The sequence below is a fragment of the Zootoca vivipara genome, chromosome 5 (genome assembly GCF_963506605.1).
Source record: "Zootoca vivipara chromosome 5, rZooViv1.1, whole genome shotgun sequence".
NCBI lineage: Eukaryota > Metazoa > Chordata > Lepidosauria > Squamata > Lacertidae > Zootoca > Zootoca vivipara.
In genome coordinates, this window is record NC_083280.1 from 60,475,981 (window position 1) to 60,503,385 (window position 27,405).

The following is a 27,405-nucleotide window of genomic DNA, read 5'->3' on the forward strand; positions in this document are numbered from 1 at the left end:
AAACTAGTAATTGTAATTGCCATAATGATAGGTTACTACTGCAACACAATTTGGTAAAGAAATACTTTTTTTTAAAGGCCATGGTTCGTTTCTAAATTGATGCAGGCTGGTGGGACAAAGGAGTCTCAGATGTTTTCTATGATGTATGCTATTAATCTACCAGCTATATTTATCAATCCATGCCAGGGGTGGAACGAACAATAACCAGATATACAATGTAAAAACATTTATAAGGGTTTTATAAGGGTAGGCACCACTAGATTCATTTTACTAACAACTGAAATGAATCTAAAATCTAATAGAAAACCAGCAGAATTTAGATAACAAAGCTAATTTTGGGATTAAAGGAGATTTCTAAGATTTTTACTTCAGAGTATGAATATAAGTGTCATTGGAAAAACGTATAATAAACTTTCACAAAATGCTATTTTATTACCAATCATAAAAACTCTACAGGGGCACAAAAAAACCCTTAAGCTCTTATATGTTTGGTAGGTGTCAGATGGAGGAAGGAAGCTAGATTTCAGAATGAAAGCTTGCATATAAATGAAAGATTAATAAAGATTAAGCAGTAGGAAGATGGAATTAGTTTTCACATAATAAATTAGGAGTAATTAAATTACAGCAAAATGTTAGTGAAATTATTGGTAATACCCAAATGGCTTTGGAAAGAAATCTACTGGGCGATATAGGATTTCTTCATCTCCAGATTAAAGAAGAAAAGACTCAGTTTAAAATTATTGCTCTTGTTGAACTATGAATTGGATAAGCAATTTTTTCTTGTGATTTTTGTAGTAATGTTCAAGGGAAATGTTATGGTTGTTTTTGTGCACGTTTCGGAGGCATGGTTCTTAATTCCACTACCAACCATGTTAATCAGCTCAGAAACTGTAAGCACATCATTGACCAGGTTTTTAGCTCACAGTAGATCACGCTGAAGTTGATAGAAAGCTTAAGGAGCAGAAAGCTAAAGTACTATAAATATCTTGGCCATGGAAGCATGCACATTAAGGAGCCGGCATGCGATGTGAGAACAGGAGGATAAATAAGTGCTTAATTGATTTAACATAAGGCTAAACGTACTGTCTCAGTAAAATAAATATCTGGATTATATGAAGAATAATATTGAGCACCACCAATGAATGCATAAACACTCATATTATTAGTGACAGTAACCATCAGGGGCAGAGACATCTGCATATGGCTTTCTATGGATGTTCTCATATACTAGTTAAGAATTTGTGAGCCTTTCCTCCTACGCCCTATAGCTAAGCTAAACCATAAAGGTAAAGGGGACCCCTGACCATTAGGTCCAGTCGTGACCGGCTCTGAGGTTGTGGCGCTCATTAGCCGAGGGAGCCAGCATACAGTTTCCGGGTCATGTGGCCAGCATGACTAAGCCGCTTCTGACGAACCAGAGCAGCACACGGAAACGCCGTTTACCTTCCCGCTATAGCGGTACCTATTTATCTACTTGCACTTTGACGTGCTTTCGAACTGCTAGGTGGGCAGGAGCTGGGACCGAGCAATGGGAGCTCACCCCATTGCGGGGATTTGAACCGTCGACCTTCTGATTGGCAATCCCTAGGCACTGTGGTTTAACCCACAGCACCACCGGCATTCTATGTTACCACAGCACTAAACCTCTGGGGGGCAGCAGAGAGTGAGGAAAGTGCAGCTAATGCTTTTAGCAGGATTGCAAAGAGCCCTAGACTCTGTGGTTTAACCCACAGTGCCACCTGTGTCCCAAAATCTAAACCATAGAGCTGCTATTAACCTTGAGTGGGGCCGGTCTGCAGACTGGCACAGCATCCTGCCTGTCTCTTTACAACCAATGAGACTAAGAGCAGCTTCGGTTTTGGCAGCCTCAGACAAATGAGCTGACCTCACAAACTGCTTTGAATTAACAAATAACTGCAGGGGATCCTGATCACAGATCTTCCTGATCATCTCAAGATAAGCCCTTCATTCAGCTCAAATCAAAGGGCTAAAACTGGAGAAACTCAAAAGAATGCTTGAGGAACTAAATATTGGCACATTTCAGTAAGAACTGAGCTGATCCACACCTCCCAAATGGACTAATGTGCACATCCACTGGCTTTTGCACTTCCAGAATGTTCAGGTGCGATTCTTGGCTTAAAAACACAACAACACAACAACAACAACAACAACAACAACAACAACAACTTATTATTCATACCCCACCCATCTGGCTGGGTTTCCCCAGCCACTCAGGGCAGCTTCCAGTAAAATACTAAAATACAATGATTGGTCCTGGCAAGTATTAACCACTCTCAATTCCAACATGATAATGCCACATGCCTAGATTTTAACTTGTCTGAATTAATTTTAAGATGTATTTTAATTAATTGATGTCTCTTTTTATGCATATTGTGTTGTTTTTATGATGTTAGCCACTCTGAGCCCGGCCTCGGCTGGGGAGGGTGGGATACTATATATATATATTAGTGTGTGTGTGTGTGTGTGTGTGTGTGTGTGTGTGTGTGTGTGTGTGTAATTAAATATTAAAAGCTTCCCTAAACAGGTCTGCCTTCAGATGTCTTCTAAAAGTCGGATAGTTGTTTATTTCTTTGACATCTGATGGGAGGGTGTTCCACAGGGACTAAATCAAGATGCATGTAAGAATGCAGCTTTAAAGAGAAAATATATTTAGAAATGCATATTTTGCAGAAAAAAGCAGGCATTTAAAAGTAGGACTTAAATAAATATGAATTTTTGTGTGCAGATCATTCTTTTCTATATGCACAGATTAGTGCAGAAATGGTTGTATTAATGAACTTATGGGTGCACAGAGACAAAAGTGCTTGAAATAGGTTGATTCATCTATCCCTAGAACTATTAAGTGGCACAGCCTATCAGATCTACGAATGCAAGAAATAGTTGGGCTTTCTATTTTGCAGTGGGGGTGGGAAGGCTTGCAACTGTATTTATTATGCTGATTTTATTGCTTGGCTTGTATTGTTCATTGTATTTTATGGTGAACTACCCTAGCAGCCCCTTAGAAGGAATATAAGGATATGAACTAAATACATAAAATAAAAGCTAATAAATATTCAGAGCTGTAGATAAGTGTCCCAAATAAGACACAATTTCTAAACAGTTAGAGATAAGGGTGGGCGAGCCCCCTGTGGATGGCATTGGAAATAAGCTGAGCCATGTTCCAAACGATCAAGGAACAGTCTAATTCATTTCCAAGCCAAGCCAAATTTTACCCCTGATCTGCATCCACTAAAACAGAAGGTGGGAAGAGGGCTTCCCAATTTCTGCAGAATGATGAGGCAAGAAGATTATCGCCAGGGGTGGCCCATCCTGTTTTGCCACCTAAGGCACAATGGGAATGTGCCACTACCTGCCTACCCAACTTGCCGTCATGTCCCACTTCCCATTTTCATCATGGCCATTTCTTTTCTTTTTTCTCTTTTTGATCCATTTTTTTTTTGATGTTTCAATGCATGTACATAATATTTACATAGGATTTCGTATTTCTCATATTTATACATTCACATTTTCTATTACATTGTAAATCCACATTTGGTTTTTACTTAATTATTCCATGCTTTTCCCTCTCGTGACTCAAAGACTTCCCTCCACCCATGCATGACTTCTTAGCTTTGTTTTAAGATTTATTATTGTGTTTGTACTGTGGTAATTTATTTATTAAACATGTATTCTTGTATATCTATCTATATTGACTTTGGGAGATAAATTGATGGCCATTTCTTTTTGCCTTCCCCAGGCGAAAGTGCTCAGAGGTGCCAACTCATGGGGCCCAAACTGCTTTGTCCCCCCAAATTTTTTGGGAAGGGGCTCTCCCCTCCCCAACATTGAGGGGGCAAAGGAAGCCGAGCACAGCACATTTTCAATGGCTTCCTCCTCCTCCTCCTCCCATGGAAGGAGGCTGAGCACAAGAGAGGAGGAGCCACTGGTCTTTGAAGCCGTGCAGCACTAGGCTCTGCACTTGGCTTCCTCCCGATGATGTGACATCACATGCACAGTATGGGAAAGAAGAGATAATACTTTCATGAGCTGCTTGAATAGCAAGCCGATGTTTGGGAAGGGAGAGCAGCAGTATCTCATCTCAAGCATGATGGCAAACTTAGCCATCTTTAAGGGTGACCATTTTGCACATTCTACTTTGCTATTTTGTCTTTGCAATGGAGGAATACACATGAAAGTAGAAGACAGCAGGCATTTATCAATTCACTGTCAAGGCGCTCAATGTAATATACATACAATACACAATGTTTGCCTTAGAGAACTCAAAGAGGGAAACCCTCAGTCTTTTAAGTGGTGGGATGTTAAGAGATGCACAGGAGTAAAATCTTCTGAAACCTTTTCCCCAATAAAATTCTTGATCATTTCCCTGTCCTGGAAATTTTGACCAGTCCACAATTTATTCTCTCCTCTGTTTCTAAATTCCCTTCTCTGGTCTGCATTTCCAGTACCATGGATGATAAGAGAATTGATTCACCTACAAACGCATATTCATTGTGTGGACCGTTACCGCTGGGCTGGCTGAAGTCTAGGTATTTAATAAAAGCAAGGTACGGTAATAGCTAAAATAGAAATGGTCCTTTTCTATTTCTAACTGAAAAACCCAGCAAGCCCCTCTGGAGAGGTGCTTAGAAATGGATCCAAATGGCAGCTCCCTCTAGAAATGCCTTCACTTTCTCCCTTCTAACCCAATTTGACATTTAATTTAACCATTATCGGTCTCATCTCCCAGAACCGCACACTGCTTGTCCCTATTTGGCATAATAAAGGTTTCAATTATCCAAATGCAAAAGTATGGTAATTTGTTTCACTCACAGGACACTAATTAAAAAGGTGGCGATAGAAGAATTTTATATATAAAATCTTCTGAAAACTAAGGCTACAATACTAAGCATGCTCAATCAGATTTAAGTACCATTGTGTTCAGTGGGTGTGGGACTGACATGCTTACGATCACAGTGCAAAGGTATAAACTGCAGAAAATAGTTCTAAAAGCACTAATTATTTGATGTGACAAACTTCTATTTCTTTTAAAATAATCTTCATAGTTGTCTTCAAGATGTCACAAGGCTCCTTCCTCGATAGTAAAAAATAGCCTTTTAAAAACATTTAACTCCTGGTTTATAGCTTGAGTTTAACTTGGGTTATCCACTATAAAGAAATTTTGCCCCTGGTACGCTCATTTCCCAACTTCCAACTTTGATTCTATGGCTCCATATTTGCACAAACTTATTATCCCAAAATACAGACATGTCTTTACACTTGCAAGACTGCGTAGCTTTGCTAGCAGTTGTATTGCTGCACCACTAAGGGGAGCAAATATGGGAGGGGCAGGCTGCACAGAAGCAACCAGTAACTCACTTTTTAATTTGCTTTGAGCTATACAACCTGGAGTCCCTCTCAGAATTCCTGCTATTGTTTCCAAATGACATCCCAGCCTATGCCTGGTAATGTCACATCAATCACAGAAGCATGAAGCCAACCTACGAGTGGAGAGGGTTGGGGATCAATTCCAGGTTTTTACTGGGTGTAGTAATATTTCATAAATACTTTGATTTTCTATCTAAATAGGCATGAATTAATAAGATGCTCCTTAAAGGATTGCTCCATGTTTCAGTGTGATTCTGTGATAGATTATCAGGTGGAATCAGCTTGATGTTAAGCATGTTGTTGTTGTTGTTGTTTATTATTTATTTATTTATTTATTAATTATTATTATTATTATTATTATTATTATTATTATTTACCAGATTGAGTCTCTATGGTTCTATTGGGTATTTTGCCATGATTAATGTTCTTCCTTTGTAATATTATGGATTTTTACAATATTGTTATTGTCCGGGGGCCTTCCTACAGGGAACCTCCCCCTCTCCTGTTCACCAGCACTTCGCCCAGTGAGAGCAGTGGCAGCGGGTCAGTTGAGGGGAATCAGGAAGGTAGCGGGACGGAGGTGTCAGGGCTCAGTGATGTTGGAGAGCCTTTGCAATGCCCTGACCAACAGGTGGAGGGGAACATGCAGCCTCTTCCGGTGCCCGAATTAAGGCGTGCCACCAAACATAAGGTCGGGAAGAGGTGTTTCAGGGTGCCCAAGCTCCTATGCTGGTTCCGCAGCCGGAAACGTCCACTCCCGGATTCTGCAAGTGACTGAGAGGTTATGTGTTCTGCTATCTCTGCACTGTAAATACTATGCACAATAAAACTCTTGGGCGTCTTTACTCAAGAGTAGCCGCAACAGCACCATTACAGTTATGAATCAGAGTTCTGAATTAAGGTTGGGGTGTTAGAACTGGGAAATAGCCAGACTAATGTGTAATTAAGAGGGAACCAAGTGCGTAGTAAGAGTTGTCATAGACCCACAGATAAGCCTCTGTTATAAGCATATGTGACAGCTAATTAAATCAGGCAGACATCTTAAGCCATGACCCCTCCTTAATCCTAGGATAGTAACATGAGTCAGGCACTAATTGAGTGAGGCAAGTTTCCTTGAGATGATAGCCTGGTAGGGAGCATGGGATAAACAATTGGGAAGTTCAGAGCATCCAAGGGGCTAGGTGTGAAAAGCACAAATTGAATAGGCTTCTTCACTTCTTTAGGGGATAACAGTTGAGAGTTGAGAGTGACCTGTTTTGAATCCAATATTGTGGCTATGGGAGAGGCCAGAATCTCTTGGAAAGTAATGCTGGATATCCCTCCACTGGATTCAGATTGTATATATGTGCAAATAAACCATAAATCATAAAGGCACCACAGACTCTGCTGCTGTGCCTAACTGTCCAAAAGGGAACACAGACCCTGGTTAGCTTGCCTGGTACCCCTGGAATTTCATACCGCTTGGAGATTGGAGTGACATGTAACTTTAGAGTGGCTGGGGTATAAATAAAAAATTAGTAGTAGTAGTATTTATGGAAGCATGGAAGTTGTCATGATAACAACAGCTAAAAAAGGGAATCGGCATGATGCACAAATGGAAGTGTTTTTGTCTTGACACCAAGATAGGGTTGTATCCTGCCATTCTGCTCATGCAACAGACTTCCTCTTGTACAATGGAACTTCCCCTACTCTCCTGCAGCTCCCAAGCACCTTCAGAACCTGATACAATGAATGAAAGAGGAAGGGGGACTTCTGTTGCAGTATTAGATACTGTAAAAACTGGAAATATCATTTCTCAAGAAACAAAACAGGTCCCAGTTGTCCCTATATTTTTTACCTGAGCTGCTGTGTAACTGACAGCACAATCCTGTGCAAGTTTACCTGGAAATAAGTGTCACTGAGTTCAAGGAGACATACTTCTAGGTACGTGAGATTTGAGATTTTGGTATATTAAATCTTATTTTCTCCAGTACTTATTATGGACTTTTAACTAAGCATCCATTCCGAATTTTAGGAATAGAGCAGGTTTAAATATGAAAATGTATTGATTTCATTTTTTTGTACAGTTGCGTGTTTAGACCTTTGAACCTCCCACTTTAAATGAATTCAGATAAGACTCAAATTTTGGTTTGGTTTTTGGCAGAATTTAGGTCACAACTTTATTGATTACAAATCAAGTGAGTGGTTGCATATGCTCAGGGCCGGCCCTAAGGCAAGGCTGGGTGGCGCAGGGCCACCAGGGGGTGCCGTGCTGCACCCGCCAGATAGCCGTGTGCTCGAAAACGGGGGGCGCCGGGGGGGTAGTTCGCACCACGGAGCCAGGGCGCCAGCTACGCTTAAGACGGCCCTGCATATGCTCTGGTTGGACTAGCTTCCTGCACCGTTGCAGGTAGCGCTGACCCAGGGCACCAGCATAGGCCAGCCCAGGGTGAACACCTGGAATGGTGGAAAGCCGGGGACATGCTATGTCCACCACCCAGATGTCCCCCTGGACTCAGGCACGGACACAGGGTTGACCAAACCATAGAGTCCCTGGATTCCTTTAACAGAATACCCTTCACATAGGGATAGAGAGAGTGCTCCCCCATCCCTATCACCTGAACCAGTGCCTATCTGCAACCTTACAAGTTGTGATGATTTGCTACATGGCAGGCGAAACCCAAGTGGCACCAGCCAATCAGCCAAGTGGGTAAAATTCCTGACATGCCCTTGTCCCAACAACAGATGACACACGACAGCATAGCAAGGTCAAGCGCACAAGCCCTAAAAGTAGGGAGAGGTGGGTGGGTGTTCTGATGCACTGACCAAAAGAGTGCATGGGCATATATAGGTCCCTTGATCAGTTTGGCTAGTGTCCCATTGGCCTGATTCAACCCAGCATCAAGGGACCTACCAATAGGGTGTTGTGGCTATCCAATCATACCCACCCACAACACAGGGTTTGGTTGCCAGGTTGAACCGCAACACATGCCCTCTTTGAGGGACGACATGATTTATATAACCAGTAGCAAAAATTCACAGTGATAGTTTTGGAAAGATGTCATTATGTCCAAGATATTTCTTTCTCCTTTGTTTCATTGACCATGGCAAACAGATCCTCCATTTGGGTGGCAATAGTGCTGATAGGATGAGTGAAACTTTCTGGGGTAGATATGCTTACCATGGAGATCCTGGCACAGGAGTGGATGCCACAGGCTTGTTGCCATTTGAAGAATTCTCATCGTCTGGGAGCAGTTTTAAAGGGTGAATCTTCATATGGAAAAATAGAGAGATTGATCAACAAAAGACATAGTTGTTGTATAAGTGGTTTAATTGACACAAAAATGGGAAATGCCTCTGCATTAATGAAGGTTTAACATTCAAACTTTAGAAAAGCAAGAAGAGCACTCTGAGCTCTTGTTGAGTTGATAATTAACTACTTGTTGTTTTCTGCTAGCTAACATGTGAGTGTTTTAACCTTAGTTCACGTGACAAAGTTACTGAGTTGCAAATAGCCATTTCAGATGGTGTTGCCTTTAGTTTTTTGTCTCAAAACACTGTGGAGTGAAGATGTAAATCAGGGGTCCTCAAACTTACCCAGCTTAAAGCTGGTGCCCGCTGCACCGATCGCGCGGCAGGCCGGAGGGTGGGGGAGCGCATGTGAGTGCATGCCCATATGCATGTGCACACATTATTTCTGGCACACTTCCGGGTCAGAAGAGCGCTGGAAATAGCTTGTGCGCATGCACACAGGCCTCCTCCGACCCGGAAGTGCGCCAGAAGTGATGCCTGCACATGTGCACAAGCTATTTCTGGTGCACATCCGATCTGGAAGTGGGCAGCCGGGGGTCGTCGCGGGCCAGATAAAAGAGGCCTTCGGGCCGTATACATCAGGAGGACCCCTGATGTAAATGAAGTTTGGATATTTCATATTTTGTAAGATGCTGAACTGATGATGCTTGGTCAAGCATATGCCTTATGGATAATTTGGCTGTATCTTTGATTTTGTGTGTGTTCTGTTTTGAAGAGTTCTTCAAGTAAAACTTTGAATAATATTTTTATGGGTCTTGACAATGTTTATTTCCAAAAGGAGTCATTTATTATGCATCCACTCACTTCATGCTTCACAATATTAATATCTGCAATCATCATTATACTAAGTGCTTCACTTCAACTTGCAGTCACTAATGAAATTAAGCATATGCTATTTTGCACTCATACAAACATCAACCTATAGGGAACTTAGCAGGGAGCAATAAACAATATAAAAGAACTAGAAAGAGATGAATAGAAAGGTAATTGTAGTCCTTTGCTTAATCTTGATAATAACATACTTATGTTCAAAATACAAAAAATGTGTGTATAGATAAGGCAACGATTGTCAAGATTGTTACAGAAAAGAACCACTTTCAACAGATGTTATGACTAATCCTATTGTGCATTTCAATTAAATTATTATTTTACCATTCATTTATTTGCAACCATCACAACTAGTTCGATTTCCATTTTGGGTGGAGTGCAGCAGGGTGGGAGATGTTATTGTTATTTATTGTTTGTAAGCCACTTTGGGAGTCATTTGAATGAAAAGCGGCACAGAAAAATAATAAATCCAATCACATTATGCTAGGTTTTAGGTGAGAAAAAGGTCCATCAAATTCCAGAAACCTTATTCACTGCGCCACACATTAATTTATAAATTGCTCTGTGATGCTTCTTCAATGTCACCATGTTATCACTTTCCTGAGGGGCAATCCTGTGCCACAAAAGACAATAAACAAACTGGAATGTATGTGGTATAAAAAATTACAGGGTTTCAGCAGAACATTTTGGAAATGAAGCAGTACGGCCACCCTGAAATGTTAAACAGTACTAAAAGTGGAATCATATATAACTGCCCCAATTTGAGCACAAATCATCATGATTGCCCAATAAAAAGGACATCTCCCCCGCCAATCCTTTATAGGATTTGACTTTTTCACATGCTAAGCACCTCACGTGGTTGTACAAAATGCACCACGGCATTTATCTATCCAGTTCCACTGTCACAACTTTTATGAAGGTCACAGCCTGTTCATTTATGCTAGTGGCTTAAAGAATGGGTGAGTGCATAGGAGGAGAAGGCAGGTCCATAAAGGGCTACAGCTTGACAGTGCTTTTTTCTTTAAGCACTGTAGGACACTTAGAGAGTGCTCTTCAAAATTACTTCATGGATTTTTGTAGCGTTTAAGAGTGCCTCTGCAGGCCAATGGAGAGATGAAGACACAGAGCGATGTTGATGTGAAACATGTACTTCCATAAATCCACAAGGACTCTGCAAGGCCCATGGAGAGGCAAAACCAAGAAAATGAGGGGGAATGTATTGATCAAGTACCTCTGTTCAACCTTCTCTTAAAACAAAAACAGTGGAGGCTGAAATATGTGGAAGGGCTGAGGAAATTCCAGCAGGGATCCTCCTTAGTTAGAGAAAATGGCAGAGCCAGTATCTTTCCGCTGGAAACAAGAGGAAGTTTCGGGCAACAATTGCAGGTTTACTGACTTATGGAAGTGTAGCAGATTGTGATGACAGAACCTTGTGTGCATTCAGGACTGCATTCTGTGAGAAAAATATATTTAGAAATGTAATTTTTGAGGAGAAAGGCTGCCCCTGAAATCCATTCAAAAGTGTCATTTGGTGCAGAATGCAGTATCTGTAGTTCTGACTGACATTACTTGCCCAGGTCATATAATGCCAGTTTTAAAAGAACTCCATTAGCTGCCTATTCATGTTCAAGCTGAATTTAAGGTGGCAGGACCTGAAACCCCTCAGTTTTTTGGGGGATCTAAGCCCTTCCTCCCATATCAACCTGCCCACACAGTAAGAGCAATGACTTTCTCCAAATACCAACTGGATCAGAAGTGAGGTTTGTTACAATAAGAGGACTTTTAAGTTCCATCTATCAATTGCCTTCCTCAAGGAGGTATGCCTGGGACCAACTTTGCTATCTTTTAGAGACTTTTTTTTAAAAAAAAAGTCACGCAGGCATTTAAAATATTTAAATTATTAGATCTGAAGTAGTGAAAACTATCTAACTTTTAATTGTGTTCTTATCCACTCGTTGTTTTGTTCATATTGTTTTTACTTTTAATTTATAAACCACGAATAAATAATTAAATTGTGTGTGTGTGTGTGTGTGTGTGTGTGTGTGTGTGTGTGTTTTAAGTAAAACAAAAAGAAGCAAACATTTAGAAACTCCTTGCATGGAGAAGAGCAGTATGTCAGGCAGGAATATAAGCTAGAAAACTCTTCCTGATCTGGTAGCTATTCATGAGCAGAACAGTTTAGGCTTCAGTAAATATTCAGTCACCAATGTGTAGTTTTAAATGGTATAGTCTTGTGAATTTTGAAGCATGTGATCTATCTGAATCTTCCCCCTGGTTCCCATGTATGACCAGGGCTTCTGAAACAGATGAATGGTACAATGCATTCTTGAAACTTACACAAAGGAATTTGGTACATTGAAAAGTGAAATCTATGGAACAAACCCTTGCTAACTGTTTGATTTCTGCAGATCAATATCTACCCCCAATATGAATAATATAATGTGAAACAAACCTTCTCATCTTCACTCTCTGTTGGCTTATTTTTCATTTCAGTATGTAGAATCAGGGTTGGCGGGCAGGAGGTCCTATTTGATTCTTTGCCTTTATCCGAAACTGAAACACAAAAGTAATTGGATCCAATAAGTGACTATATCCCACTGAGCTGTCAACGACTTATATTTTCCCCATTATTTGGGGGTTTTGCGGTTTAACTGAAAAAGCTTGTTAGGCAGACATACAAAAAAGTTGCCCCCACTCACCCACCCACCCATGAGTAAATTATGTTGCACTTAGAAAATGTGCATCTCTGCAATACCCAATGCTTTGTTGTCAAAACAGGGTTTTCCTCATGGAGGTACAAAACCAGGCATAATAAAATGTGCCACAGAACATTAGCCATTGCCTCTTGAAATTGCTGAAGTAAAACTATACAATCAAGAAAACTTGAGTTATAATGGATTGGAACCTCATAACATTCACATAGCACTTGAATAATGTGTCTCTGTAGAGCTAATCCAGATATGTCTAGCATGGTTCTTAGGTCATCAGGTGTTACATATTCCAGGTCAAAGAAGGAAATTTGTGGCTCGTGTGTCCTACCCAAACCTCACAGTCATGGTGAGGTGTCAGGGCAGACCTTAGGCTCATTCACTTGCCCATATTGCATGTAGAGTTGTCAATATTGAGCAGGTTTGCTTATTCAGATGTTACATAAATGATATCCATTTTTTCCTAACCATATAAATTTATTTCCGCAAGCACAGTGAGAAGGTGCATGATTTGAGCTTTGCTCCTCTACTGTAGCACATAATGGTTTTCATACACATTAAGTTGAAACCATAACCAATTTGCCTTGTTGATTTCAATGGAACTAGTGCATGTGTGTGTGTAATCGGGGCCTCCCTCAAAGAGGGCACATATTGTGGGTGGGTAAGATTTGTTAGCCACAACACCCGATTGGTAGGTCCCTCGATGTTGGGTTCAATCTGGCCAATGGGGTGCAGTCCAAACGGATTGAGGGACCTATATATACCCACGCATGTGACCCAGAGCTTCCTCTTTTGGTGCGTGCATTTGGAACACCTGCCCACCTCTCTCTACTTTTGGGGCTTTGTTGCGCTCAACCTTGCTATGCCGTCGTGTGTCGTCTGTCGTTGGGACAGGGGCATGGCAGGAATTTCCCCCACTTGGCTGATTGGCATTTGGGTTTCGCCTGCCGCGTAGCAAATTGTCACAACTTGTAAGGTTATGGATAGGCACTGGTTCAGATGATAAGGATGGGAGAATGCTCTTGTCATCCTTATGTGAAGGGTATTCCATTAAAGGAATCCAGGGACTCAAATGGCTTGGCAAACCCCTTGTGCCCGTGCCTGAGTCCAGGGGGACATCTGGGTGGTGGACATAGCCTGTTCCCGACTTTCCACCTATCCAGGTGTTCACCCTTGGCTGACCTATGCTGGTGCCCTGGGTCAGCGCTGCCTGCAAGGGTGCAGGGAGCTAGTCGAACCAGAGCCTATGAAACCACTCACTTTCTGTAATCAATAAAGTTGTGGTAGGAATTCTGGTCTCACTGTCATCCGATTAAAGATGACACTGTCCTGGTTAATAGGGCACCGGGGATGAGCTCCAGGGCTAGGTGCCCCCCCTGAAAAAACCCCACAGATTAGTGGGGACTCCAGGGGTCCAGCAGAGCATGGGATCTCACCCTAACCCATGAGTGCTGCAAGGCGGGAGGGGAAGGGGCTTGAGTCCGCTCATGGCTCCATCGCACCCTACAGCCAAAGCCACATACCGTCACCAAAAGCAGTGGATCTTCCGATTAGAGGTAAAAGCAAAAAAATAAAATAAACAAGAAATTAGGCATAAATTAATTGATTTGACAAAAACGGAAGCTAAAAAGGAAGTCAGCTCCTGATTTCTGTGGACTGGCTCTGCAAGGAGCTTTTAGTGAATGGGAGAGGAGTATAAGTAGCAGCTAATGGAAACTTTCTTTTAGCAACTGGATGTTTTAAGACACTATCTTTCTTTTGGATACATATTGGTTACAGTAATGTCAGGTTGCCTCTTAGAGGGTAACTTTTGGATGTAAGTTGAAAGCTAGTGGAGATACAATTTGACAGACTGATATTTGGCAGAGTAGAAGGCAAAAAGACCTTTACATGAAGAGACTGGATATGCAGGCTGGAACTTGGAGGCACCAACCGAGGCTAAGCAGGAAAACTCTCTATTTGCACTGGGGGAGAAATCCCCCAGAAAGAAAAGAGAACCTGGAACAGCTGGAGTTGGATTAGAACATAAGTGCTCACTGAGACCAGGGAACTTTATTGCAACACTACCTGCCAGCAAGCAACTTTTAGCACTTTTAACATCTTTGGAAGCATATCGCTTAAAGCTGGAAATTTCAAGATTCGGACCATAATACATTGGAATACAAATAAAGAACTGGATTATAACGTTTTGGATTTATAATTAAGTTAAATTAAAAGTTGTCTACTCTCCATTCATTGCCACTTTCTGGAAAAGGAAAAGAACTGCTGAAGAGAAGTATACTATTTCGTATTGTTTTTACAGGTTTTGTTCATTTTTTTTTGGTTATTTCTATGTCTGAATTGTCCTGTTGGGTATTGGGCCTCTCAATTTTGACAAGTAGGGTTTGGCTGTGCTAACTAATTTCTGGGTGACAGAGGTATTGAAACAGATTGATATCATTCACACTTTTTTATTTTTATTTTTATTCTGGTGGTCTTCCTTTTTCTTTTCTTCCTTTTTATTCTTTTATAAGGATTTGTTTGGGGGGGGGCCAAAAGTGTAAAGGGAAGATATTACGGTTCACCTTGGGAGTGAGAGAATATTTTCACTTCTGGACAGAACAAGGGAACACAGGTGTGGCCTTGAACAGATCATAACAAAGATGTCAACTGCGGGAAGGTCCTCTAGCGCAGAGATGGAAAAAGGAGCTGTTACCAGGAAGGCCTCCATTATTGAGAGAAGGTGTGCGAGTGTACAGGGAGAGACAACAATGGAAAAAGCAGGGAAGGCAGATTATACTGACTTTCTCACACAGCAATTTGTTGAATTTAAGGAGATGGCCCAGTCAATGAAAAGCCTGGCACAACAAGTGCACTCAGACTTGGAAAAATCTACTAACTTGTTGATGGAACAGTTTAGGAAGTCAGGTGAAAAAGTTAATAATTTAGAAACTAAAGCAGAAAAGTTGGGGGGAGAAACCAGTGAGGAACTGGGCCATCTCAAAGAGGAGCAGAAAGCTATTGTGGGAACTGTGGGAGGCCTCCAAGAAAGACAAAATGATCTGGAAGATCAAATCCTTCTTTTGCAGTTAAGAGAGAGGGGGGAAAACATTGAGAATAAGAGGATTACCAATTTCAGAGGAAGAACAGAATTTAGAAACATACGTTGCAAAGACAATTGCCGATTGGATGGGGGAGAGTCAAGAATGGGTGGCAGAAATGACTGAAAGCTGTTTCAGAGTTCGCACGAGGGAAATGAGACAGAGAAAGCAACCAGGAGATGTCCTCTTAACACTTGTTACAAAGAAAGTAAGGGATACAATCCCCCCCCCCAAAAAAAACACCTTTGAGGACAATCTTCTGGTTGCTGGACAGAAGGTGGACATTTTTAGGGAAATCCCTTTTAAACTCAGAATTAGAAGACAGAAATACAAGTTTTTGACAATAGCTCTGAGAAGAGCAGACATAAAATACAAATGGGAATACGCAGGAGGGATCTCATTTACATTTATGAAAAAGAGACACAGGTTGACAACAGAAAATCATGCCAGGGAAATTTTTGAAAAACACAGAAGAGACTTAGAAACTGGACATGACAACCCACTAGCAGAACAAAGAGATGCTTTGGAGTGGCTGTCTTTGGAAGGAGCAGTAGGTGGAAAAATGGATACTGTAAGTGACTTTGAAAATGGCCAATCTTAAAATATTAAGTTGGATTGTGAATGTTTGAACGACAAAGCTAAACGCAACCGAATTCAACATGTAATTGTAAAACAAAAATTATAATTTGTCTTCAGGAAACACATATTGAAAAAATAATAAAAGAGTTTTAATTAACAAAAGATTAGGAATGGATTTTATCTCAGCAGATAATGCAAAAAAGAGAGTTGTCTTTTATATCAATCCTGCACTAGAACCCAAATTGATTCAAAAAGATGAGAAAGGCAGAATTTTACTAGTACAAATAAAAATTCAAGGAGAGAAGATAATTTTGGTTGGAATATATGCCCCAAATGAGAAAAATGCAGCTTTCTTTAAAAAAAATTGGAAACAGAATTACTTGAATATGCAGATCAAAAAATCATCTTAATTGGAGATTTAAATGGAGTTCCATCATTAGAAAAAGATAGATCAGCTAGGGAAAAAGATACAAAAGAAGGCAGATTACCAAAGACATTTTTTTTGACCTGGCTCAAATGTTAAATTTGATAGACATCTGGAGAGTAAAACATTTGTTTGATAAACAGTTCACTTTTTATTCTCATGTTCATGATAGCAGTTCAAGGATAGATGCTTTATGGATTTCCAAAGAGTTGGAACCCAAAGGGGAAAAAATGAAATATAATCCCAGAACATTGTCAGATCACAATTCCATGATAATGGAAATACGAAAGGAAAGCCAAACTACATTTAGATGGAGATTGATTGAAGATTTATTAGAAGACAATTTTTTTTGGAAAAAGCAAAGAAGACTTTAGGGGATTATTTTGAAATAAACCTCCAGGGCCAGATTAAAATACAAATGGTCTGGGATGCAAGTAAGGCAGTAATGAGGGGACTGTTTATACTACAAAATTCTATTAAAAAGAAATTGAAAGGAAAAAGGAAAAAGGAAATTTTAGATGAAATTATGAAAAAGGAGAAGGAATTGCAAAAAAAGTTAATAAAGAGTCAGTAAAGCAGGCAATTAGAATATTACAAACCCAATACTCTATGATAGTCAATCAAGAAATTAGTTGGAAAGTAAAAAGAATGAAGCAGAGATATTTTGAACATGCCAATAAATCAGGAAAATTGCTAGCTTCCCAATCAAAAAAAAGTGAAAGAAATTTTATAAATAAAATCAATATAAATGGGAAAATTACAGATAAGATGAAGGAAATAAGAGAAGCATTTGTGAAATACTTCTCAAAATTCTATAAGAAAGGAAATGATGTACAAATGGTACATTACACCAGTAAAAATGGCGAAAATGTACAAAACTGGGTCAAATATACGTTGGAAATGCAAGGAAAAAGAAGGGACTTTGTATAATATGTGATGGGAATGTAGAGAAGTCAAAACGTTTTGGGAGATGATCTACAATGTATTGAAAATATGTTTAAAGCTACATTTGTTTAAAAAAAAAACAAAAAACAGAAACATTTTCGTTAGGGATTTTAGTACAAGACCTGACAAGGAAAACAAAGAACTTATTTATGTATGCTACAACAGTGGCAAGAGTCTTGTTAGCACAAGGATGGAAGAATGAGGAAGTCCCAATGAAAGAACAATGGCAAGCAAGACTGATGAGTTATGTGGAACTGGCAAAGTTAACATACAAACAATGGAAGAAGGACAACTGTGACTGCAAGGAAGAATGGGAACTTTATACAAATTATTTTAAAAGAGAACAGAAAGATTTAGACTCATTGGAAGGTTTTGAATAAATATTCACAACTTTATTAGTAGGGCTAAAACAGATGATAGATAAGGTGATGATATGTACAAATTTACAACATGCAGAGAACAATATGTATAAACAAACCAGAAAGGGGAGCTGAGGGAAGTCCATGAAGGGTGGGATAGGGAGGGGGGAGGGAATAAAGGGGGGAATGCGAATTGGGTACATTTATTGCTAAATTGTTTTGGTAAATTTGTTTCAAGAAAAAAATTTTTTTAATAAAAAGAAAAATAAAGTTGTGGCCTAAATTCTGCCAAAAACCAAACTAAAATTTGAATCAAGTGTGAATTTATTTAGGGGGGAGGTCTCTGGGTCTGAACATGCAACTACAGCTTTCATGCTTACAGAATAAAATATAGTTGCTTATTATTTCCTTTATTTTTATTTATTTAACAATATTATGCACCAATTAATTAACAAAAACCTCTAAGCAGTTTACATAGTACAATATAAAAGTATTCAAAATAAAACACCAATAAAAGACAGACAGGCATAAACATGGTCAAAATCTGGATAAAAAAGCAAAAGGGGGGGGGGGCTTTAGTAGATGCTGAAAACAAAACAGTAGCAGGTGCCTGCCTTATTGGTACCTATTGTATAGAAATGGCTGGAATATTACACAAAATCTGGGGGTAAATAAGTAAGTAATAGAAAATAAAGGCATGAAAGAGACAGCTCTTATGCTCAGAGTTGAGTCCCAATTGAAACCATATCTCTGACAACTCGACTTATCAAGGCATCTCTAAAACAACTTGACTTTGGTGGTCTGCTTCAAAAGAAGCCAGCAAATTAAATCCCATCTCTCTTCCTCACCAGTGGCCTGCTGGCAGATTCTCCTTTCACAGAGAGAATGGCTGTGGGCATTGCTGCTAGTGTGGCGCATCAGCTGTGCACACAACATAGAAATCTCATTCACAATTTGGAAACTTCTGGTGCAAAGACAAAGAGATACCAGAGATGGGCTTTTAGGCTACTTAATCTTACTTTAACTCTGCAAATTGAGATTAGTGCTGGGACAAAACAGAACCACTGACAGGATGTTGGCAGGCTCACTGTTTTACAGAGCTATGGCCGTTTCCCTTGGTAGTAGAAAACAATAGTGTTGCCTTTCTCCCTAAACTTTCTAAAAATAAGTGAATCAGCCAGGGAATTAAGGGTCATCGTCAGTTTTAAACATTTATCCCACCAAATACATTTCTATATACATAAAACTTCAAGGATTTGCAGTGCTGAATGGCAATCCTTGATTTGTATGAAGTCAGGGAGGGAGGGAGGCAGCAGCAAAATGGTATACATATTTTAAAATGGTGGTCTTAAACAGTGGCAGTGATTTGAATAAAGTAGGGGTGATAGGACACAGAGGAGATGGGGGAGAGCTTGAACGAGCTGCTAATATGGAGTGGGGGGAGCTTGAAGGAACTGTGAGGATATTGTGGGACTTTAAAGAGCTGTGAGGATATGAAGGGCTGAAGCAGGACCACCCTGAGACATTTTGGCACCTGAGGTGAACCACAAAAAAAGTGCTTCACTCCCTGCCAGGGAAGAACAAGTGAGTACACTGGGAACAAGGAAGGAATAAAGTTCTACATTGGGATTCACTGCCCCTGTGGATCCTGCCACCTGAGGTGATCACCTCACCTTGCCTCATGTGTGAGCTGGCCCTGTTCATGTCTGAAAAGTGATACAGTGGTACCTCGGGTTAAGAACTTAATTCGTTCTGGAGGTCCGTTCTTAACTTGAAACCATTCTTAACCTGAGGTACCACTTTAGCTAATAGGGCCTCCATTGTCGCTGCTGTCGCGCGATTTCTGTTCTCATCCTGAAGCAAAGTTCTTAACCTGAGGTACTATTTCTGGGTTAGTGGAGTCTGTAACCTGAAGCATCTGTAACCTGAGGCATCTATAACCTGAGGTACCACTGTACATTCCTATGTGACTGAAATGTGAAGTCTTTACTTCTGATTTTGAACCTCTGACCATGGTCCAAATGGGTAAAAGAAGAAAAATCTCACAATCCATAAAGCTGGCAAGTGAGGGCAGACACAATCAGTCATCCAAATATTCCCATTCATATTTTGACAAGAGACAGCTGCTAATCAGCACTCAAAATTCATCACGGCATAAATGCAGTGAGAACGAGGAAATCATGCTTTCACCAGCACTGACTTTCGGATTAGATCTGACTCTGGAACAGAAAGAGTAGTGCTCGTCTCTTCCGCAGCTTCCTATAATAAGAATGTAAAAGCAGTCTTGTGGATCTAAGGGGCCACATAATCCGTCATCCTGTTTCCAACAGTGGCTAACCAGATACGTCTGGGAAAGCTTCAAGCAAGACTTGAAAGCAACAGGCCTCTCTTACTGATTGATATGCAGAAAAGCCCGCTACCTTCAAACCTGGATACATAGCAGGTTGAGGCTGACATCAAAAAGGGGCACCTAGGGAGCAATCCTACTGATCTGTCTGACTAAGGTTGGATTCAGAAGAGGGTGAGGGAAGCTCCATCATGGCAAAAAGCCTGCAGCAACAAAAGATGTGGCCTGTTTTGGAACCACCACCAGTAGTGCTGCTATCAACAGTAGCTTTAAATTGGATTATTGGGTTGGGAAGTAGGAGAGTCATCTGGTGATCCACTGGATCCTAAGCCAGCGCATTTGCTGGCAAGGGACCGAATCTGCCCCCCTTTCTTGCTTCAGCAGAAAAGCAACACACACACACACACACACAGAGGGATGCCCAGGATTTCCTGGGCTCAATTCACTGTATATGCATCTTATGACAAGAATGGCTGCTTATGTACATATATTAACTTAGCCTAGTCTACCTGCTGGCTGGAAAAGCAAGATACATATATATTGCACACATTGTTAAACTATGGAATAGACTCCCACAGGACATAATAATGGCCACCAGCATGGATAGCTTTAAAAGAGGTTTAGAAAAATTATTATTATAAATCATTAATTCAATTCCTACCCTGCCTTTTCTCTGAAAGCAGCCCAAGGCAGCAAAACAAACACTAAAACCATCTCCAAAACACTTCCAGACAGGGAAAGCTTGAAAAGGCACATTGAAAGAGGAAGGTAGGTGCCAAAAATTTAACAGAGGCACCACCTACCTCATGTTCAAAGGGAAGGGGTTCCAAATTCATGGAGGATACGGCTATCAATGGCTACTAGGCATGGTGGCAAGTGGAAAGAGTTGGTGTCACATTCAGGTCCTGCTGTGGGGCTTCTGGTTGGCTACTGTGAGAACAGGATGCTCAACTAGATGGGCCATGGACCGGATCTAGCAGGTTTTTCTTAAATACTCCCCCCCCCACAGATCAGGTCGAGAGAGCCACAAAGCAGCCTCTTTACTTTATTTGCAGTATTTCTGATGCTTACAGCAAAATACTAGCCGATGAGAGGTGGTCAGAAAGATATTTTTGACTCTACATGTGTGCATCTTTGCATTTGTGTTTGTGCTGGTATGGCACCACGCCCTTTGGGGTGATGGCTCCACTCACTGATGGAATGTCCCTGCCAGTAATCTGTCTTAGAATGAAAAAGGTACTCCCCACCCCTGATTTAGGTTATGATGTCAAATACTCGGTATTGTCAGCTTCACAACCATGGTTATGTGCACTGCAAATGAACCGTTCCTGGTTTGCTTATACACAGCAAGGTATGCATTTTCAGCTTGGTTAAAGCCTCTGATATCCATTCCTTTTCTTCTCCAAGAATGCAGGAGCAGCTAACAAATCAACGTGTTGTTTACAGACTGCAAGGCGATTGATGAATTTTTTTGGAACAATATGTGCCTAATGTGCCTGCTGGAAAGAGAGTATGCGAGAGGATAGGAAAGCTGGAGCCGCTTTCATTTGAAAGAAATACTCCTTTAACAGTCATTGATTCGGCAACGGCTACAGAGATGTGCAAATAAACCTGCATACCCAAGGCTTTTTATACACATAATTGGCTCTGGTGCTTTGCCTGTTCTAGCTGAGCTGAGCCTACTCAATTTGCTCTCGGAGGGCTCAAACTGCAAAGCTCTATGACACGTCTCAGTATTCCTTGCTTTGTGCTCTTCCACAAATAATCTCCAGCTCGAAAGCTGTATATCATGGTAATACAAGCAGCTAGAATATTGCAACACTTGAGTATTTATAAAGTCCAGATTAATTGAATAGGAATAATACAACATACACAGAATAGATTTTTCACATATTTTGTTCTGTATTTATTCTTACATTTATATTCCACCTTTCCTTTGAGGAGCTCAAAGTGACATGCACAGTTCTCCTCCCTCTCCATTTTATTCCCATAAGAATCCATGAAGAACCTGCAGGATTAGGCCAAAAGGCCCATTTGGTGCAAGTGACAACACTCTGTTCTCACAGTGGCCAACCACATGCCCATGGAAAGCCAATAAACAGAACCTAAGCATAACAGCCCTTCCCCCACCTGCTTTTCCCAGCAATTGCCTCCAACAGTGGAGGCAGAATTAGCCATCATCACTAGTAACTTCCATGAGTTTGTCTAAGCTTTTCTTAAAACCACCCAAATTGGTGCCCGTCACTACTTCTTGTGGGAGCCAAATTCCATTAACTATATGCAGTGTGAAGGAGCACTGCCTTTTGCCTGACATGAGTCTTCCAACGTTCAGCTTCATTTGAAGCCCCAACTTCTGGTATTGAGAGATAGGAAGGAAAGCTTTTCTTCACACCATGCACAATTTTATAAACCTCTACCATGTTCCCTCTTGCTTTTCCCCCTCTAAACTAGAAAATCTTTCCTCAGAGGGGAGTTTCTCCATCCCCTTTTCTGAACCTTTCCCAGCTCTACAATACCTTTGCTGAGAGGAGAACTCTGAGCAGAGATGTTCTATGCTAACAGGGTCCCACTCCTGTCATCAGCCATGCAGTAGCATTCTGCATTAACTGCAGCTTCTGGATCAAGCCCAAGGGAAGCCCCACATCAAGTGCATTACAGTAGTCCAGACTTCAAGTCATCAGTGCCTGAACTACTGTGGACAGGCTCTCCAGGCCAAGGTATGGCTGTAGCTGCCACATTTTAAGAAATTTGTTTTCATATTGATTTAATCTTATTAGAGTTTAGTTGCTTTATAATGATTATCCTTTACATATTTTTACCTTTTTGTGTTTTATCTATGTTGCTTTAATTTGTGTAAGCCAACTTGAGTCCTCAACCTGAGTGAGATGGAGATGATGATGATGATGATGATAGCAGCAGCAGCAGCAGCAGCAACAACAACAACAACAAATGAATCTGTGTCATCCAAGAATACTTTCAGGTACTCCACCACAACTCTCTCCATCACCTTCTCCAAGAATATCACCTTCTCGGACCACCAAGGAAGCACAATGATGTTACTGACTGGAAGTAACTGTGAAGTGAGAAAAGTGTCTTGGACCAGCCACATAGCAGTTCATGCTTAGAGAGGGGGAAGAATCATGCAGTCCACTGCACTGTGGATTGTCTGCTTTAAATTACCAGTTTGCAAAACTTCTGTAAGTTTAAAGGGGTGGCATGACCCGCCCCCACCTTTCAGCAAAGCATTTGAAGATTAGTCACATGAGAGAAAGGGAGGGATTGCTCTGCAACTGCCTCCTTTAAACTTGCAAAGTGTTCACAAAGGAAGAGGTATTTTCTCCTCCTTTTGCAGTGCTGCTAAAGAATCCGCACAAGGAAAGAAACTTTTCCAGTTCAGTCCTATTACCATTTTTTAAAAAAAACCAAAACCAAAAGAAATATGTGTCTCTACCATAACTGTGCTGTGATGTCAAGCTCAGCAAGAGAAACACAGAGCATCAAGCCCTAACGCTATCTGAAGAAGTATTGATTTGCATGATCAAACAACAAGATTCAACCAAAAGACATTTGTGGAGACGTACAATGGCTTCTGTGTGTGCACTGGGCTTCTCAGATTTCACTTCTTTTTTAGTGTATTTTTATTATACATTTTCTTTGTTTACAAAAGTATGTGCAATGTCTCTTTTTTTCCAAGTAACATTTTTTAACAGATCAATTTCATTTGTTGAGACATTAGAAAGAAAAGGGGGAAAGAGGTGGAGGGGGGGAGATGAGTGCAGGTGGGGTTGGGTGGTGATGTTTCTATATGTGGGGTTTTGTGTCAGCCTGTGCAGGTTCTCTGCTATTCACTTGTGTTCCTTTGGGGTGAGAGAGGTTGGGGTTGGCCTATGGTGTGGTTGTTCATTTGTGATTGGCTGTGGTGAGCTTTGTTTTCATGTGTGTGGGGGGTGGGTGGGTGTTTGGATCAGGTTAGTCATATTGATTTGTATGCTGTTGGTGGACTTTGTTGTTGTCTTGTTGGGCTGTGATAAAGGGGTGCCAGAATGGGGTGAAGGCATCTTCTATTTGTCCCCGTGTCAGTTTCAGTTTATTGGCTAATTCTTCTAGTAAGTCTGTTTCCCGTACTATTTGGTACCATTGGCCCATGCTTACTCCTGATAGGTCTCTCCAGTGTCTGGTTATGATGTTTCTAGCTGCTAAAAGTAGGTGGGTTATGAGGTCTTTGTGGTGTAAATGGCCATTATTTCACTTCTGACTCTACTTCTAACTACTGTGTCAATATCTGATGTTAAAGGAGAAGCTTGCCAAATATAAGTGCAGGGAAATTTATCTATGTCTAGTCAGTGCCAAGTATGAACCTACAATTAATCTGTGGGTTCCTTTTTAAAAATAATCTGAAAATGTATTTTAATGCGTATCTTATGTTTAATGCTTATTTAAATGTGTATTCTCTTTCTCTCCCCCTCAGAAAGAGAGCATATTGTTTCACATACAGAAGATCTTAAATTCAATGCTTGGCATCTCCAGGTAGAGCTTGGAAAAACTCCTGCCTGAAAACCTGGAGGTATTTGGACTAATGTTCTAACATAGTGAAAGGCTGTTTCCTGTGCTCTGCACAGGAAATGTTAAAAAAGTTCCAAGAACTGCATCACAACATTGGATAAATTTGAAATCCAGTGGGTAGCTACATTCCAATTTGCACATTCATCCAGGAGGTGCGAATCAGGTCATTTTGTACTGAAATTTACGAAGACTGAATTCCTCAAGCATCTCTGGCCAAATGGCCTAACTTGTTCTGTTTGAAGTGGACTTCTAAAGCTCTATTACATAAGCAGAAACTGCCTCCCAGCAACTCAATTCATCCTATTTGGTTACATATGAAGACTTTGACATTTTAAAAAAGACTTCTATTTAACTGGGTAACAGTATTCAAACTCTGCCTCCTAGCTGGATTCTTGCCATGTGGAAGTTTCAATGATGTCTTCCCACCTATCAAGCTATTCTCAACCATTGTCTGGTTTTGAAACTGAAAAAAGGTGTATTTTATATTATGTCATAATCTTTTGCTGAAGATGAAAAGAAATTCAGCTGTTATCTTATGGAAAAATGATTGTCTAACTACAGTGTAGCAGAAACAAAGGGAAGCTGAAATCTAACAATGCAGCCATGCTACTAGACAGGAAAATAGGTTGTTGGTGGGTTGCTTTTTATTTTAAAAAACCCCATTGCTTGCAGCAGGGAAGGGAGCTTTCCCCTAGAAGAATATTTACACCTGCCGGTAGAAGAAAACATAGTGGAAAAAAGTGCACTCATTCTGTCTGGCATATTTATTTACTCTGCTTCTGGCAGACAAGCCATTAGATTTTAAGTTTCTAGCATGGTAGATGTTCCACACCAAGATGAGCATGGTGCCATCCCATGTTTTCAACACAATGACTTGTTCTTCAGCAATGAGTGGCAGAACTCCAGGTTTGGTTTACTGTCAGTAGTACAGTAGGAAAGGCTAAATGCTCCCCACAGACCTTTGCACAGTTGCATGGACTGAGGTGAGTATTTTTATGATCATTTATCACTTTAGTTTCCACTGTGCAGATATGGCTTGATATGGCAGATATGGCTTGTAGCTTATTATATTCATAGCTGGTCTGTGCAGCTGGAGTGAAGGTGGACAGGCAGCAATTTACTAGTAGAATAGATCAACAAATGTAATCTTTTTCAAGAACCCATGCCTTTCAAACATGTGCTGTGGATGTTTAGGGATTTTATTCTACAAAACATGGCCAATCCTACGCAGTGCTGCCCTTCTAGAACTCAGCAAGGAAAAAGATGGGGTCAAATCAGTTGGCTCTTCCTTCACCTACAGTTGGGCTCCCTGTCTTCCGCCTCACCTGTTGCAATGAGCAACGGCTACTATTGTTAGAGCTTTTATCACTATAGCATCAAGTGGTGGCTTATGAGTTCAGTTATTCAATGTATATGGCCGCCCATTGGGAAAGCTTACAAAACAGTATTAAAAAGATACAGTAAATGAATGAATAAATTAATGAATAAATCCTTTCTTCTGAGACAGCATAAACAATTAGCAGAACAGATTAAGAACCACATTAAACTGCAACAAGTCCAAGGCTGATTTACAATGCAATTAAAATCCTGGCTGAATTAGAAAGGTATTCACCTGGCTCTACAAAAGGCTCTGGGTGCACATATCTGGGAACAATATTCTATAGGCAGGGTGCCAACATTTAAAAGGCCCTCTCCTTCCTTCATTTCACTTGGCAGGGTTATCCAGGTATCAGACACTCCACCCAAACTTTCCTAATAGTTCCAACACAATGCTCTTCAGTGGAAACAATTCTCAAATTCAACTGAGAGTAATTCAAAGCAATCATTTCTTAATCTATTATCTGCTTATACAAGCATATATGTCTTAACATGGTACCTTGTGCTGGACAGATGTGGATAATAACCACAAAACATTATTTGTTTATAATATTTGAATGCCACATTTGAAGGTAAAGATTCCACATGAACAAAGCCATAAAAATAAAGCAGAAATGACTAAAACAGTAGCATAAAACATTCCATTTCAAACCAAACCAATGCTTCAGCAACAGGTAAAACTGTAGCTCTGGGATGGAGAACCTTTTTTCAGTTCAAGAGCCACATTCCCTTCAGGGCTATTTTCTGGGGGTGGGTGTCACGTGCCAGTGATGTGAGGGATTAGATGCAAAAGTGGGCGGAGCAACAAATGTACAAATTTTCCTTTGTAGTGAAAGCTAGTCTCTCTCTATCTTCCATACAGACAGCCAAGAAGCATTATCAGAGATCAGGGACACATTCCAAGCAATGGCAGTGAAGGGTGTGGCTTATGAGGATGTGTGGCTTGCAAAAAGTCTTGGAGCCAGATAAAGAGACCAAAAGGACAACATTTGGCTCCTGGGCCTGAGATTTCCCTTGCCTGCTTTTTAAACTTTTATATGGTACACAATGGCTTCTCAACTCAAGTTGTGTGATGGTTATTTGAATCCATTCCAGTCTGGTTCCCTGCATTTTGTTTGGACAGAAGCAATGATTTCATCTGTGGCTCAGACTGAGATCTAAGCCAGACAAGAACTACCAGCCATGGAGGTGCTTCATGGCAGTTTGCCGAGTTTTGTGAATGTGCCAATTTAGACTCCAAGTATTCAGGACTTTGCCAAGTTTGGTGTCATTACCAGACATAACCATAAATCTTAAGGAAGGCATATTAGGGAAGTTAGGCACTAAATAAAATCTAACAAGCAAACATACATTGTATTGAACAATGATGATTTCCAAACAGCTTGTTACAAAGCTGCTGGTTTGATTTAAGGGAACTATTGATCAAACTTCATGGCAGTATTTACAAGAAATGATTCTGACCAAAAGGCTTAATGCAGCCAAAGTATTCCATGCCATGATGAATAAAATATCGGTAATC

General features: G+C 40.6%; 1 protein-coding gene across 1 annotated transcript in view; it reads right to left on the reverse strand.

Moving 5' to 3' along the window:
- The window catches only part of TCERG1L (transcription elongation regulator 1 like), a 158,323-nt gene that overhangs the window by 25,252 nt on the left and 105,666 nt on the right, over window positions 1-27,405 (reverse strand). Inside the window, exons 6-7 of the mRNA XM_035138259.2 lie at window positions 11,957-12,057; window positions 8,546-8,634 (exon numbers count right to left, since the gene is read on the reverse strand). Of these exons, the coding sequence (XP_034994150.2) occupies window positions 8,546-8,634; window positions 11,957-12,057 (190 nt within the window). The remainder of the gene's footprint in view (window positions 1-8,545; window positions 8,635-11,956; window positions 12,058-27,405) is intronic.